The following is a 16,520-nucleotide window of genomic DNA, read 5'->3' as shown; positions in this document are numbered from 1 at the left end:
GATAAATTGATAACAGTCATCATATAAAAAGATAAACATGCAAGAAAAGCCAGGAAAACACTAAAAAAGAAAAGCTTAAAAGAAAAGAACCAGCCTACTAGACATTAAAACATTTATAAGTCCTCTACAATAAAAACACTGCGATACTGGCACATCAAGAGACAAAGAGATCAGCAGAGTAGAACAGAAAATCCATAAATAGAACCAAATACATATGAAACTTTAGAATATAAAAAGCTTGTATATTAAATCAGGGATCAAAATGAATATTTTAAAATAAATGTCAATAGGACAACTGGTGAAAAAGGTAAATTTAGATCTATACCTCACACCATACACAAAATTAAACTCCAAAAGCTTGGTGATCTAAGTGTAAAAAAGTAAAACCACACAAGTAACAGAAGAATTTCATAGGTAACTTGGATAACTTGGATGTAAGAAAAAGTATTGTAACTCTAACTCGAGAGTGATAATTTTGATGAGATTAAAATATAAAGACTTCAACATGGCAAAAACAAACAAACAAAAAATCACCATAAGCAATGCCAAAGGACACATATTGGAGAAAACTGTTCAACAGATGGATAATATTCCTAATAAGTAAAGAACTCTCATTAAATTAAGAGGATAAAAATATCTCAACAGAAAATTGAGCAAAAAACATAAACAGACAATTCACATAAAATATAAAAATGGTCCTTAAATGTATGAAGATAAGATTAATTTCTCACATAAGAGAACTAAAAATTAAAATTTTCATCTATCAGACAAAAGTTAAAAAGTATAAAAATATTTTCTGTTCACAAAGCTATATGGAAAAAGATACTCTCTCATACACTGCTAGTAGGAGTACAGACTGGTACAATCATTACTAGCAATACAATGTATGTGTTTATCTCTTAACCCCACATGCTCCATTCTTGGAATTTATCTTGAAGATACACCCCTTACAGTACAGATATATATATGCACACAAAAGTTTCCACTACACCACTACTGATATTTGAAATTATTGGAATTCACCTAAATATTAATCGTGGGGGAATAGTTGAATAAGCTATAGTATATCCTCATAATGTAGTACTAGGTAGGTATAAAAACAATGAGGAAGGGGCGCCTGGGTGGCTCAGTCGTTAAGCGTCTGCCTTCGGCTCAGGTCATGATCCCAGGTCCTGGGATCGAGCCCCGCATCGGGCTCCCTGCTCCGTGGGAAGCCTGCTTCTCCCTCTCCCATTCCCCCTGCTTGTGTTCCCTCTCTTGCTGTGTCTCTCTCTGTCAAATAAATAAAATCTTTAAAAAAAAAAAAAAACAATGAGGAAGATCTCTGTAATGTGGAATGATTTCCAAGTTATATTATTAAATGACAAAAAAACCAGTACAACAGAACATGTTACCCTTTGTGTAAAAAATTGAGAAAATATGCATGTTTCTGCATATTTAATTTTAAAAATAACATAGGGAGAATAAACCAGAGACTGGTTTGAGATAGGTTACTTACAGGGCATGAGTGAGAATGTCATGAAAAGAATAGGGGGAAATTGACTTTTTGTACATTCGCGACTTTGAGGACCGTGTTAATATTTCACGTATTCAAAAAAGAAAATTACATCAGGGGCGCCTGGGTGGCTCAGTTGGTTAAGCGACTGCCTTTGGCTCAGGTCATGATCCTGGAGTCCCGGGATTGAGTCCCGCATTGGGCTCCCTGCTCGGCGGGGAGCCTGCTTCTCCCTCTGACCCTCCCCCCTCTCATGTGCTCTCTCATTCTCTCTCTCTCAAATAAATAAATAAAATCTTTAAAAAAAAAAAAAAAAGAAAATTACATCAACAATACTGGTGGGGTGGTGGGGTGCAGGTGGCCCTAAAGCTGACTAAACACAGAAATAAATGAATGGCCCCTACTCAAATGACTAACAACCACACTGAGGAGGGAAAAAGAATGAACACAAGTACTTTTGAAACACAATTACAGACTATATGTCCTCATACTGAAGACAAAATAAATAAATAAATGTTAAACTCTCATTAGTAGACTTCCTTTTCACAGAGCTTTGGTTTAGCAATTCCAAAACTACTTTCTGTGCATTTTAAGATTGAGGAAATTTAAAAATATATATTGTGGATAATGAAAGTCAGCTTAAAAATTTGGACAATAGGAAGAACAGAATGAACCCTGTAGTAAGGGACAGAAAATGAGGTATTAGTGTAAACTCATGGGTTTTTTTTTTAAAGATTTTATTTATTTTATTTTGGAGAAAGAGTGCAAACGTGGGGAAGAGCAGAGGGGGAGAGAGGGGGAGGTGGAAAGAATCCCAAGCAGATTCTGAGCTGAGCACAGAGCCCGAGGTGGGGCTTAATCTCACTACCCCGAGATCATGACCTGAGCCGAAACCAAAAGTTGGACTCGTAACTGACTGAGCCACTCAGATGTCCCTAAATTCATGGATTTTAGTATAAAATATAGGTAGATGTAGAAATGTGTATCAATGTGTGTAGTTATGTACATGTATAAGAATATATGTGTCTATGGGTAGACAAGTAAGCATGTGTGCACACAGCATGTGTGTACACTGTATTCTCCAGTTCTGTCTGTTGAGATGATCTAGAAATAAAATTGTCTTTGTAGCAAAGAGCCCACTAAAGGAACCAAGGCTGCTTAAGAAATGCCAGCTTCCAGTCTGGGCAGGAAAAGTACAAGATGGTGGCAAAAATACAAGAAAATGCTCAAAGAATGATAAAGAGTATATAAGTAGATATATGAAAAATGGATGGATAGACAGATGATACAAAAATAGACAGATAGATACACAGATACATAAATAAATACATAAATAAGATAACACAAACTAGAGAAGAAAAAGCTTTTCATGGTAAAAGAAAGCCAAAATAATTAGTATAGAAAGAATGATAGAAAATCACCATTTGGTAAAAATCATAAAATTAGTAGGTAAAAGTTTAAGAACTAACGTAATACTCACAGTCTCAAAGTATCTCCTAAAAGATATTTTTTTCATTAAAGGATAATATAGTAACTTTAGAGTGAAGAAATCTGGCAGACAATACTTCATCCAAATGTCCCTATTGAACATTACCATTAATGGAAGGATGATAGCATGTGGCTCATGATATGGTGAGAAGAATTTAGCATAACTTCAGTGGTATTCCTGCCAAAAGTATGCAATCAGAATATAATCATGAAGAAATGTCAAACAAAGACATATTTCATACAAAGCACATGCTATACACACACAAAAAAATGGGCTATAATCCTAAACAATGTCAATGTCACTTATTAAAAAAAAAGACTCAAGAAATGTTCCAGATTCAAGAAGGCTAAAGAGACATAAAAATGAATGCAACCAGTCATCTTGGATTTTCTTTTCTCTAAAGAACAACGCTGGGACAATTAGTAAAATCTAAATAAGGTCTATATTTAATAACAATATGCACCAAGGTTCATTTCCTGATTTCTGTAACTGTAATGTAATTAAGAAAATTCATAGTTTTTAGAAAATATCACTAAAGTATTTAAGGGATAAAGGCCCATCAAGTCTGCAATGTTTAACTGAAACAGCAAGACAGAGAGGAGACTTGAAGGAACTCTGTGAATTTACTTGCAACTCTTCTGTATTAAATTATGTCAAAACAAAAAAAATTAAATAGACCTTTTCGATTTTGAAAAGATTAAACATTTATACACCTAAAAAAATAAATAAAATACATGTTTATGTTTTTGACTTGTAAGTCAATAACAACATTATGTTTAACAACTTTGAGGTGTTCTCTTTTTCCCTATGTGTTAAGGGTTTTGTTTTTTCCATTTTGAGTAGAAGGGATGTTGTTAGCAATATGTCAAGTAAACAGTTCCATATCTCAAGAAAACATTAATTATTTCTCTTCCTATAAAGGGAATAAAAAGGTAGATAACAAATGGAGACACTGTATGGAGGGTATAGAGATTGTAGGGAGGGTATTCATTCATTCATTCATTCAACAAATATTTAATAAGAAGCTATTCCATTTCAGCTAACCTGTAACATCCAACAGCAAAAGAAGAGAAGAATCATGGGAGCTTTTTCTTTGCTTTTTTTTTATTTTATTATATTATGTTAATCACCATATATCACATCATTACTTTTTGATGTAGTGTTCCATGATTCATTGTTTGCGTATAACACCCAGGGCTCCACGCAGTACGTGCTCTCTTTAATACCCATCACCAGGCTAGCCCATTCTCCCACCCCACTCCCCTCTAGAACCCTCAGTTTGTTTCTCAGAGTCCACAGTCTCTCATGGTTCGTCTCCCCCTCCGATTTCTCCCCCTTCATTTTTCCCTTCCTGCTATGTTCTTCCTCTTCTTTTTTTTAACATATAATGTATTATTTGTTTCAGAGGTATAGGTCTGTGATTCAACAGTCTTGCACAATTCACAGCGCTCACCATAGCACATACCCTCCCCAGCGTCTATCACCCAGCCGCCCCATCCCTCCCACCCGCCCCCCACTCCAGCAAACCTCAGTTTGTTTCCTGAGATTAAGAAGAAGAATCATGGGAGCTTAAATGGTATTATCATTAACTAAGATGGGGTGAAAGGAGAATATTTTTAAATAATAAAGTCGCTGAATTCAGTTTTTGAACTAATCAATATGAACAATACAGGAAGTCAAAAAACAAGTTAAAATTGCTTATTAAAATAAATACACAATTAAATATTTATATACTTCCTTTAAAGCCTAAAAATATAGATTATTCTTATAAAATCAGTAGATGGACCCATAGAGAAAAAGCAAGATGAAAGGTATAGATAAAATTATTTGTGATTAAAAGAAAAGCAAGTATTTGCATTCATATCCCATGGTATATAAAAATGGATCTTTGAGAGAAAAGGTGTTTCTTGGTGATAATATATTAAGAAGGATTTTAATATGTTTATGAAATATTTACAGAAAATATTTATGCTGATGCTTTCCTACACCTGCTCTAGGCATTTCTAATATATAATTAACTTGTCCACCATCACTAATTAGTTTTTGTGCATTATCTGAGCAATGAAAAAGTATGTATCCAAATTGGCATTTAGCTTAATTTTACTCTTTAAAAAATCTATAAAATCAGACTAAAACCATATACATGCTTAGAATTTCTTAGATTAACCTCTAATTTTCTGGAGCATACAAAATAAATGTTTTGTGCTTGAGAATATGAGAAATATGACCCATTTTAAATTTACCCTTTAGTTGTCAAAAGCTTAACTTTTGTAGGTTTGTATAAAAGCCTTTTTATTGTTAAATTCAATTATACTATGTTACATCACTTTTTAAACAACCAGATAATGCCAGATCCTTATAACACAAAACCTTAAGCAATACATGATAAGGGGAGTAGGCATCACATCAAATGAAATTAAAGAGAAATATTAAACACTTACGATAAAATAATGGCTTCTATCTCGTCCCCAAAACATATGTATTATACTGTAGATTTAAAACCATTAAGTATTTTTTTTAATTCCATGAGATATATTAGTGAACTTATTAATGAAAAGAAAGCATGCAAGTGACACACTTCATTGTCAAAAACATGCAAACCAGAAGTGGAAATAACCTGTAGCATCAGGTCTAGGACCTTAAAATAACACTAACCAAATGTCAAAAGTTGAAATGAAGATTTAAAGTTAGGATGGGTGGAAAGTAAAAGTTTGTGCAAATGAAAAACAGGGAGAGAGGGGCGCCTGGATGGCTCAGTTAAGTGTCTGCCTTCCGCTCAGGTCGTGATCCCAGGGTCCTAGCATCGAGCCCCGCATCGGGCTCCCTGCTCGGCGGGAAGCCTGCTTCTCCCTCTCCCACTCCCCCTTGCTTGTGTTCCCTCTCTCTCGCTGTCTCTCTCTCTGTCAAAAAAATAAAATCTTTAAAAAAAAAAAAAAAAAAAAACAGGGAGAGAGATCTTGAGGAAAAGGGGTAGGTATAATAAAGGTGCGGAAGGGGGCGCCTGTGTGGCTCAGTCGTTGGGCATCTGTCTTCGGCTCAGGTCATGGTCCCAGGGTCCTGGGATCGAGCCCCGCATCGGGCTCCCTGCTCAGCGGAGAGCCTGCTTCTCCCTCTCCCACTCCCCCTGCTTGTGTTCCCTCTCTCGCTGTGTCTCTTCTGTCAAATAAATAAAGAAAATCTTTTAAAAAAAAAAATGCGGAAGTAAGCCAAGCAAAGTTCCCCAACACTCAAAAGTTCAGTGACTATGTCTCTAGCAGTTTCATGAGGCTCAGCCCACAGACATCTTTCTGAAAAGGCATCTAATACAAGAAACTAGTAAAAACTGCACCTTCTACTAACCACAATCTGAAGGTCATTCTGAAATCACTTGACTTAATGTCAGGTCCAAATACCTTTCATAGTCTCAGTTCTTCTTGTCATTTTGATTCCTTTTATGAGGATAAAAGGGATGAAGAGAACTCAAAAAGATGGGATAAAGAAAGCTTAGGGCTATAAGTATTTGAAGTTAGAGGAACACATCCCCCAGAAAAACAAAATATTTCAAAATAATTAGTACAGAGAGAAGATAAATAGAAGCTATAAAATAAAGATTTTTTTAAATCCTTCAGTTTAAACAGGCAGCTCTGCATGATTTAAAAAAGCCTTTTTTGGTTTTCTTATTTAAATTTTTTTAAAAATGTTATTCTGAAGCAAATCTTTAATCAAAGTATAACTTCATGCCCATACCATATGCTAAATATCTACATATAATTATATAATTATTCATGTAATGGCCTCTCTTTGGGATATTTTTTTTAATTTTTTTAAAGATTTTTCTTTATTTACTTGACAGAGAGAGACACAATGAGAGAGGGAACACAAGCAGGGGGAGTGGGAGAGGGAGAAGCAGGCTTCCCGCTGAGCAGGGAGCCCGATGTGGGGCTGGATCCCAGGACCCTGGGATCATGACCTGAGCCAGAGGCAGACGATTAATGACTGAGCCACCCAGGCACCCCTCTTTGGGATATTTAAAGTCTCAGGTTGGCCTTTCTCTGCCACACAGGAAAATCATGTATACCAAGAAAATACAAACTTTTAACTTTGTTGTGTCAAAATAATTAATAGAAATAAGATTTCCACGTCAAGTGATTTTCATTCATCTGCAGTTTTAGATTATTCAGGTCAATGTTCCCAGTTTGCGAGAATTAAATTTCTTACACTTATTTCAAGAAATACTCAGTTCATTTGGTTATAAACTTTCAGCCTCTATAAACATCTCTAATATGTGAGAAGGGTTTGTTTGTTTATTTATTTATTTTTGTGAGATGGGTTTAAAATCCTAGTAGAGAGAAAGAAGAGTTCATTCATATTCCTTTTACTACCCTCTTGTCTCTGAGAATAGTTGTGTCACAGCCCAATGTATTTATTAAAGTATTAAATACTTCTGTAAAAGTCAGCTATGGGTAGATATCCACAATATACCAAAAAATTTTAAAAATAAATAAGTTTTGCTTATATGAAACAAAGGCAAAACTAGAACTGTCACTTGTTGGAAGAACTTTTTTCCCCAAACTAGAAAAGAGTAAGTTTCTTTATCACTATTAAAAGTAAAAACTAAAATTTAAAAATGTAGAAAGAAAAAAATCAGATGAGTATAGTATTCAAAAACCTAGAAAAAGAACAAGAAAATGAACTAAAAGATATAACTTAATAAATATAAAATTAGACTTTGCTAAAACCAATTATGAATGCAATGTTAAAGAAAAACATCTTATTGGTAATACCAACTCACCCATTAAACATCTTGCAATAAAATAATCAAAAAGAGTTAAGACCTAGATGAAGAAAACTATTGGTCATATATGACTGCAATTTTTAAAATGCCTATATTTCATGATTTGGAGAGGTTTTTTTTGTTCTTATAGTACATCTTTTTATGAATAATCAAATAAAACAAGTACATATAAGTATTTTTAAACATTTTGGGGATTAATAGCATTATAGCTTAGTTGTCTTACATTTAGAACAAGGTATAATATAAAGCATGCAATTAATGATAATCTTATAAAATTGTAACTTATAAATTGAACTTAACTCCAAAGGGCCCACCCAGATCGTTCCATCAGGATTAATCTATTTGTCCCTGGTTCCATCATTCAACCTCTTCATAACGCTATTATAGCACCCTTACAATGTAGAGAAATCAAGCCCTAGCACAGTCTTTTGCATATAGTTAGCACTCAATAATTGTTTGTGAATTCGAGGATAATCCTTCATTGCAAAGTAATGCAGTGTATAGACTGTTGAGTGAGACGTTCTAGTCAAGGAAACTTTCACTTATTTTCTTTTACTAAAATTTGTAAGTCAAACTGGAGATTATATGACAAAAACAATACTGTTACAAAGTCTAAATCATACATTTTTATTAACATACTTAAGTCTACTGATGTTACAAATTGTAATAATAAAAGTAATAGCAATAACGGCAATAATAGCATTCTAGAGTTAACATTTGCCAGAAACACATATTATTTCTTATGTAAAGTACCTCATTTAAGCCTCACAATAAATTAAATTAGTCACATAATTTTTAAGTGAGGAAACTGAGACAATAAGAGGTTAAAAAATTACCCAAGGTGACAGTGGCAGTGCCTGGATATGGACCCAAGCAATAGGATTCCAAAGCCCAGGCTGTTTACAATGTTATATTCTTCCATAGCTACAAAGATGATTGAGAGATGATAGATGATAGATAGATAGATAATAAATAGATAGATAGCAGCTCCAGGGCAAATTTGTATCAAAGAATCTTTCTGGACATCAATGAGAAATAAAATAATTTTAATAATAAACCACTTTTTAAAAAGTTTTTGTTTCAAGTTTTTATTTAAACTCCAGTTAGTTAATATACAGTATAATATTAGTTTCAGGAGTAGAATTATTGATTCATCACTCAAATATAATACCCAATGCTCATCACAAGTGCCCTCCTTAATACCCATCACCCATTTAACCTATCCCCCCACCCATCTCCCCTATAGCAACCCTCAGTTTGTTCTCTATAGTTAAGAGTCTCTTTATGGGAATTTCCCTCTCTCTTTTCTTTTTTTCTCTATGTACATCTGTTTCATTTCTTAAATTCCACGTATGAGTGAAATCATATGGAATTTGTCATTCTCTGGGTGACTTATTTCACTTAGCATAATACAATCCAGCTCCATCCACATCCTTGCATATGGCAAGATTTCATTCTTTTTTATGGCTGAATAATATTCCATTGCCTATATACATCTATCACATCATCTTTATCCATTTCCATCAGTTGAAGACACTTGAGCTCTTTCCATAGTTTGGCTATTGTTGATAACATTGCTATAAACATCAGGGTGCCTGTGCCCCCTCAATTCAGTATTTTTGTATCCTTTGGGTAAATACCTAGTAGTGTAATTGCTGGATCATAGGATAGTTCTATTTTAACTTTCTGAGGAACTTACATGCTGTTTTCCAAAGTGGCTGCACCAGTTTGCGTACCCACCAACAACCTAAGAGAGTTCCCCTTTCTTGGCATCCTTGCCAACATCTGTGGTTACGTGTGTTGTTAATTTTAGCCATTCTGACAGGTATTTAGTTATTTATTTATTTGAGAGAGAGAGAGCAGGGGAACGGTCAGAGGGAGAGGGAGAGAGAGAGAATCTCAAGCAGACTCCGTGATGAGTGCAGAGCCCGACACAGGGCTCAGTCTCACCACCCTGAGATCATGACCTGAGCCGAAATCAAGGGTCAGTTGCTTAACTGACTGAGTGACCCAGACACCCCCTGACAGTTACTAATAACCCACTTTTAATAGTTAATTGTAATAAAAGAATAGCTATGAATATGCCATAGTCTAAAAACAATCTGAGGAAAATCTACAAGTACATTTATTAATACCGGCAACAATGTTAAATTGACTTTAGTAGACTGAATTTAAAAAATAATCTCTGAATCTGCAGGACCTCTGAAGCCTCACCATTCTAATATAAATCTACTTCCTTCTTTCCCTTACTATCAACAGACTTTGAATTTTAATAAATGCATATACTAATGAAAAATGAACTTTTCTCAATAAGGTGAACTAAAAATAAAGAAACAGCAGTAAATTTATACTTCTCATTTTTTATAAATTGATTTTAGCCACAGCTGCATTAAAAATAATTCACCAAATGTGACATACTGTTGATTTAGTTAGATAGCTAATGTGGCCCTAAGAAATAAAAATGACTTTCATATATTACATCACCATAGAGAAGTCAGAGACAGCAAAATAATATCTTGCCAACTTTAGAAAACAAGGAAACTATAAGGAATTATTTAAAGCTCCATAAACTACCAGAGAATGTGCAGTAGTGAATAAGATAAGCATTTATCTTTCATCCCCTTTAATTTTCCATTGCATTATGCCTCAGCTTGCCAGATGTGTAATGTCAGCAACAAAAATGAATATGGAATAACTGAACTTAGTCTTAAACCTAGCAGAGAAGTATCATCCCCAAAGGGGAACATATTTCTAAAAGCACTTATGCCTATTGGAGTGATAAAACTTACCATTCTAATTTAAAACATTTTGTAGCTAAGATAGTTATTCAAATGTTCCTTTTGACAATATTGGCAAAAAATTAATACTTTGGTAATCCTCATGACATTGCATTTGGCAGTGGATTCTTAGATATGCACCAAAAACACAAGCAACAAAAAAATAAATAAACTGGACTTCATCAAAATTGGAAACTTTTGTGTTTCAAAGGACACTATAAAGAAAGTGAAAAGGTAACCTACAGAATGGGAGAAAATATTTGCAAAATATATATCTGATAAGGGCTTCGTATCTGGAATATATAAAGAACCCTTACAGTTCAATGACAACATCAAACAACCCAAATAAAAAATGGGCAAAGGACTTAATAGACATTTCTCCAAAGATCTACAAATGGCCAATAAACACATGAAAAGACACAGGAACCTGAACAAATATAGCATGCCCATGTTCATCACAGCATTACTCACAATACCAATAGTTGGAAGCAACTCAGGGGTCCATTAATGGATGAATGGATAATGTATATGTATGCATATACACATACAATAACATACACATACAACAGAATATTATTTGGCCTTTAAAAGGAAGGACAACCTGACACATGCTACAACATGAAAGAAACTTGAAGACAATTACACTAAGAGAAATAAGCCAGTCATTAAAGGACAAATACTGTACAATTCCACATATTTCAGGCTATCTAGAGAAATCATATTCATAGTGACAGAAAATAAAACGGTGATTGCCAGGAGCTGGAGTAAGGGTAATGGAGAATTACTATTTAATGGGTACAGAGTTTCAGTTTTGCAAGATGAGAAGAGTTCTGGAGATGGATGGTAATGATGATTTCACAACAAAGTAAATGTACTTAATGCCTTTGTGCTATACACAAAAACATGGTAAATATAGTAAATTTTATGTTATGTATATTTTACCACAATTAAAAAAATAATAAATTGTTCTAAAATGGGCAAAGGACTTCAACAGATATTTTCCAAAGAAAATATACAATGGCCAACAACCACATGAAAAGACAGTTAACATCACTAGTCATTAGGGAAATGCAAATCAAAACCACAATGGGATATCATTTCATATCCACTAGGATGATTAAAGTTTTTTAAAAATGGAATATAGCAAGTGTTGGCAAGGATGTGGAGAAATTGGAATCCTCTACGTTTCTGGTGGGAATGTAGAATGAGGCAGCCACTATGGAAAAGAACTTGAACAATTTGGCAATTCCTCAAAAAGTTAAACGTAGAATTACCACAATCCCTCTCCTAGTTTATGCACAAAAGAACTGAAAACCAGTATTCAAACAAAGATTTGTACAGTAAAGTTCACAGCAGCATTATTCACAATATGTAAGCAGTGTTAACATTCTTTGATAGGCCAGGCCCTGGGCCAGCTCCCTGTTTAATAGTCTTCATCTTTTCCTAACCAACAATAGAGGCTTTTCTGTGGGTGCTGTATGGGCAACCTCCAAGTAGAAATAGAAGATTAAAACATAGGGACAAGGACCAACCTAGAGATAAAAAAGGATTACTATAAAATTACAATTTAAAAGGATGTTTATAACATAATAAAAAATAATAATTAAAAAAAAGGAAAACCTAAAAATTCTCTAAAAAGTAAGAGAAAAAAGCAGGAGGATAGAGAGGAAGATAGAGAAAAGTAGAGTTTAGTGAACAAAAAAATGTGATGAGAATAGCACTTTAAATGCTCTTTTAATGTACTTCAATTCCCTTATGTGTGCCCCTATATATATGATCTCATTTGATCTTTATCATCTCCCTTTTACATATGAGAACAATGCGGCACTGAGAAGTTGAGTGGTTATGGTCACACACGTGAACAGTGGGGGGGGGATTCAGCCCAGGATTGATTCCAAACCCAAAAAAGCTTATCTGATGTAAGGCATACACAAAACCATTAATTATTTCTTATATCTAAAGTCAAAACAATAACTTATTATTATTAAAAAACAATCAGCAGTGAATTTTTTGAATAGTGAGACTACAGGCGATTTTTAATGTATCTGCATTTGCTAATTTTCCATGTATTCATTTTGAAATAAGAAAAAAACTTTTTAAAGTATATCAGAGAATTGTTATAGTTCATATCTCCCCTAATGAATAAATACTACCTTCTAAAAATACTGAAACTTAATGGAGGACGCCTGGGTGGCTCAGTCGGTTAAGCATCTGCCTTCAGCTCAGGTCAGGATCCCAGGATCCCGGGATCGAGCCCCGCATCAGGCTCCCTGCTCAACAGGGAGCCTGCTTCTCCCTCTCCCTCTGATCCTCTCCCCGCTCATGCTCTCTCTGCCAAATAAATAAAATCTTAAAAAAAAAACCTAATGGAAAAAATTTTCTTTTATAAAATATATTTTCCACAAGAGTTGTATCTTTCTCAATTTTCTTTTCTGTGGTAAAAATACACTGAAGTAAAAGAAAAAATACTTACCTGTGCACTGTCCTCCATTAGTCGGATCCCCGTAATAACCTGGCATGCAGTCTTGACACTGCTTTCCTGTGGTAAGATTTTTACACTGTTCACACACGTTATTATTGATGCAAGTGCTATGTCCATTACACTGGCAAGCTAAAGAAAAGAGTAAAAAATATTATAAATACCTACAAAACCATAACAAGTATAATAGCTATCAAGACAAAGAATTTATTTTACAAATTTGAATGGTAGCAAAGTCCAAAGGACATTTCCCAAGTTTTATTTTTTTATGTAAAATATATGTGGCTCAAAATATTAATGCAGGACAATATATATAATAAATTGTGTTGAAATTTTGTCATATGTTCTATAAAATGTAGGGGAAAGAGATAAAGTAAAACATAAAAGTTATAGCTAAAAAGGGAATACTTATTTTTTTTGAGAGGGAGTGGGAGAGAGAGTGCACATGAGCAGGGGTGAGGGGCAGAGGGAGAGGGAAAGAGAGAATCTTAAGCAGGCTCCATGCCCAGCACGGAGCCCAATAAGGGGCCCTATCTCACGACCTTGACATCATGACCCGAGATAAAATCAAGAGTCAGACACTTAAGTGACTGAACCACCCTGGCGCCCCCAAAAGTAATACTTAGCACGTTCCTTAAAGATTCAAGTGAATATTATGTCTAGAAGTTATACAAACACAAGAATGAATAATATAGCTTTGGTAAAGAATGTTAAAATGCATCTTAATTATATTTACACACAATAACAAAGGATCAATAAATATAGAAAACTGTGTGGCTACAGGTCCTTCAAAAATCTCCATGTATGATTAACAAAAATAGCACTTTTAAGTTAATTTGCATAAAAGCAAATTATAGTCTTATTTTCTTTGGATAAGAAAAGCTTCAAAGCTTAATCAAAATTCTATTTGAATGTGAACTAAACAGAATCACATTTAAAGCATGAGACTTTTTTTATGTGTTTTATGTGTAATATAAGATTTAATAAGTTCTGGTAATAATTTTACAGCAGCATTTCAGATGAGAGATAAAGTTCATATATGAAAGCTCATGCCTTTCATCCTATTTGGAGCATAATGACTTAGTTTCATAACTGCTTGCCCAAACACCATCATCATTGCCACCCTCATAATCATTTTCATCACTATTACAACTAAGATAGCATTTAATTGAGCTTTCTCTTACTCTAGCCAGGGAAGCCAATATTCAGTCAATTCCAACTGTTTGTGGCCAGCATCTCTTCTGATTGGTCAGAGTACATTTTGTATCAGTCTTAGAATATATAAATACCACTCTATTGCCAGATAGTATACCAGGTGGTATACCTAAATTATATCATTTAATCCTCACAATGATTCTATATGGAAGGCACTACACCGGGGACCATTTCTAAGATAAGGAAGCCTGGGTTAAGCAACCACCCAAAGTCACACAGCTAATCAATGGCAGAAACAAACACACAATCAGAAAGTATGAATCAAAAGACAGACATTAAATACCATACCTCTTGTATGTAGAAAATTTGAAAGTGAGAGGGAAATCCTAAGAGAGTAACATAGGTTCATCCACAAGAGCTAACATCAAAGGGTAAAGAAATACACAGGCAAGAACAGTAAAAACTAAACACCTATACCTTATAGAAATTTTCAGAGCCATAACTCTACTGTAAGACAGTATAGAAATAACATAAAGTCATCATGGGAAAATGCTAAATAATCTCCATCATCCTCTTTATAAAACTGAGGAAAATTATAACATAGTTTTCACATTTTATATTACATTATGAAACAATGAGGAAATTTAGAACAAGGAAACATGTTCACAATAATTTAAGTGAAATCAAGATACAAAACATTACATTTAGAATGACAATTTTGTTTTAAAATGTATAAGTATGGGATGCCTTGGTGGCTCAGTTGGTTAAACATCCTACTGACTTGATTTCAGCTCAGGACATGATCTCAAAATCCTGACATCTAGCCCAGCATCAGGCTCCATGCTCAGCGGGAGTCTCCTTCTCTCCCTCTCCCTCCCTCACCCTTTACCCCTCCCCCTGTTCGCTCTCTCAAGGGCTCTCGCTCTCTCTCTAAAATAAACAAATTAATTTAAAAAAAATAAAAATAAGGAGACAAACCATAAGAGACTCTTAATCTTAGGAAACAAACTGAGGGTTACTGGAGGGGAGGGCGTGGGGGATGGGTTTACTGGGTGATGGACATTGGGGAGGGTATGTGCTGTAATGAGCACTGGGTACTATATAAGACTAATGAATCACAGACCTGTACTCCTGAAACAAATAATACATTATATGTTAATTAATTGAATCTAAATAAAAAATAAAAATAACAAAGTTTAAAAAAACAAAATGTTTAAGTATGCCTATGGAAAAGTTAATATAGGTTATCTTAGTTTAGTAAGATTTTTTGCATCATCAATTTTCTATAATAAATTCATATTGCTTCCATAATAAGAAATAATAATGTTAAGAACTTTAATTTTTTAACACTTGTTTAAAAGTGTAAGTTACTGGTCATAGAAATTTTATTATGTGACACCACTAATTAATTCAGTCAGGTAAAAACAAAATTTATTGAGTGCCCACTACATGTAAAGCATTACCTGAAAAAGTTAAAATAACAAATGGGTTACTATATGTATTTTATGAACCTCCTGGCGATATATTTTCATCATAAAAACAAATGCTTTAACTTCTGAATAAGAAGCAATCACATCTAACATCCTCCCGTTAGCTCACCACTAAAATAAGAAGGAAACTTGCCAGCAACTACAGGAATTTGGGTATGGTGACAATGACACAAATTAAAGAAAGTAGTAAACTACAATATCTCTGGAAATTAAAAGAGGATCCCTGGTGTAATTCCACTCACTGTCTCTTCCTGAAAACGAGAAGTTCAGAAGGCAGTTCTGAGCCATAGGGCAATCATGAAGCATATTATTGGCATGATGCCATACAGCTCATGGAAAGTGTGATACAGGAAAGTCAAATGTTTGGGGTAATGAATATACCACACAAAAAGCTGGTACAATTTAGACCTAACTGCAGATAGAATTTCAGAGGGAAAAAAGAAGAGGGGGGTGGTCACTGTCATAGCTTGTAACTAGTATGGTAATAATGGCAAAAGAGAAAGCATGTTACAGAAAGTGGAACCCAGGCATAATGGCTGTAGCAAACACAGACAAGAAAAGGATACACAATAAGCCTATGATTATGTTTTATTCCTACTAGCATCAGGGTGCTGGAGCAATGAGTTAATAGAAGCTTGCATCTAACAGTTCTTTCAGGATACATTGTTACTTGAAAGGTTCTAATAACAACCTGGCTGAGGAACATGAATAAAGCTAAAGAGAAGCTATCCATACTGTTTTGTCTAAATTTTAAAACCAGCCCAGATGGTTCTTTATCTCTGGATACACAAACAGATACGAAAGAAAGAAAAGAAAAGAAAAGAAAGAAAGAAAGAAAGAAAGAAAGAAAGAAAGAAAGAA

General features: G+C 34.3%; 1 protein-coding gene across 1 annotated transcript in view; it reads right to left on the bottom strand.

Moving 5' to 3' along the window:
- Positions 1–16,520, bottom strand: part of ATRNL1 (attractin like 1) — an 814,868-nt gene that overhangs the window by 590,252 nt on the left and 208,096 nt on the right. Inside the window, exon 19 of the mRNA XM_021699729.1 lies at positions 13,009–13,146. Within this exon, the coding sequence (XP_021555404.1) occupies positions 13,009–13,146 (138 nt within the window). The remainder of the gene's footprint in view (positions 1–13,008; positions 13,147–16,520) is intronic.

The sequence above is a fragment of the Neomonachus schauinslandi genome, chromosome 6 (genome assembly GCF_002201575.2).
Source record: "Neomonachus schauinslandi chromosome 6, ASM220157v2, whole genome shotgun sequence".
In the NCBI taxonomy this organism is placed as follows: Eukaryota; Metazoa; Chordata; class Mammalia; order Carnivora; family Phocidae; genus Neomonachus; species Neomonachus schauinslandi.
Note: the sequence above shows the minus strand (reverse complement) of the source record. Positions and strands in the feature narration are given on the sequence as shown.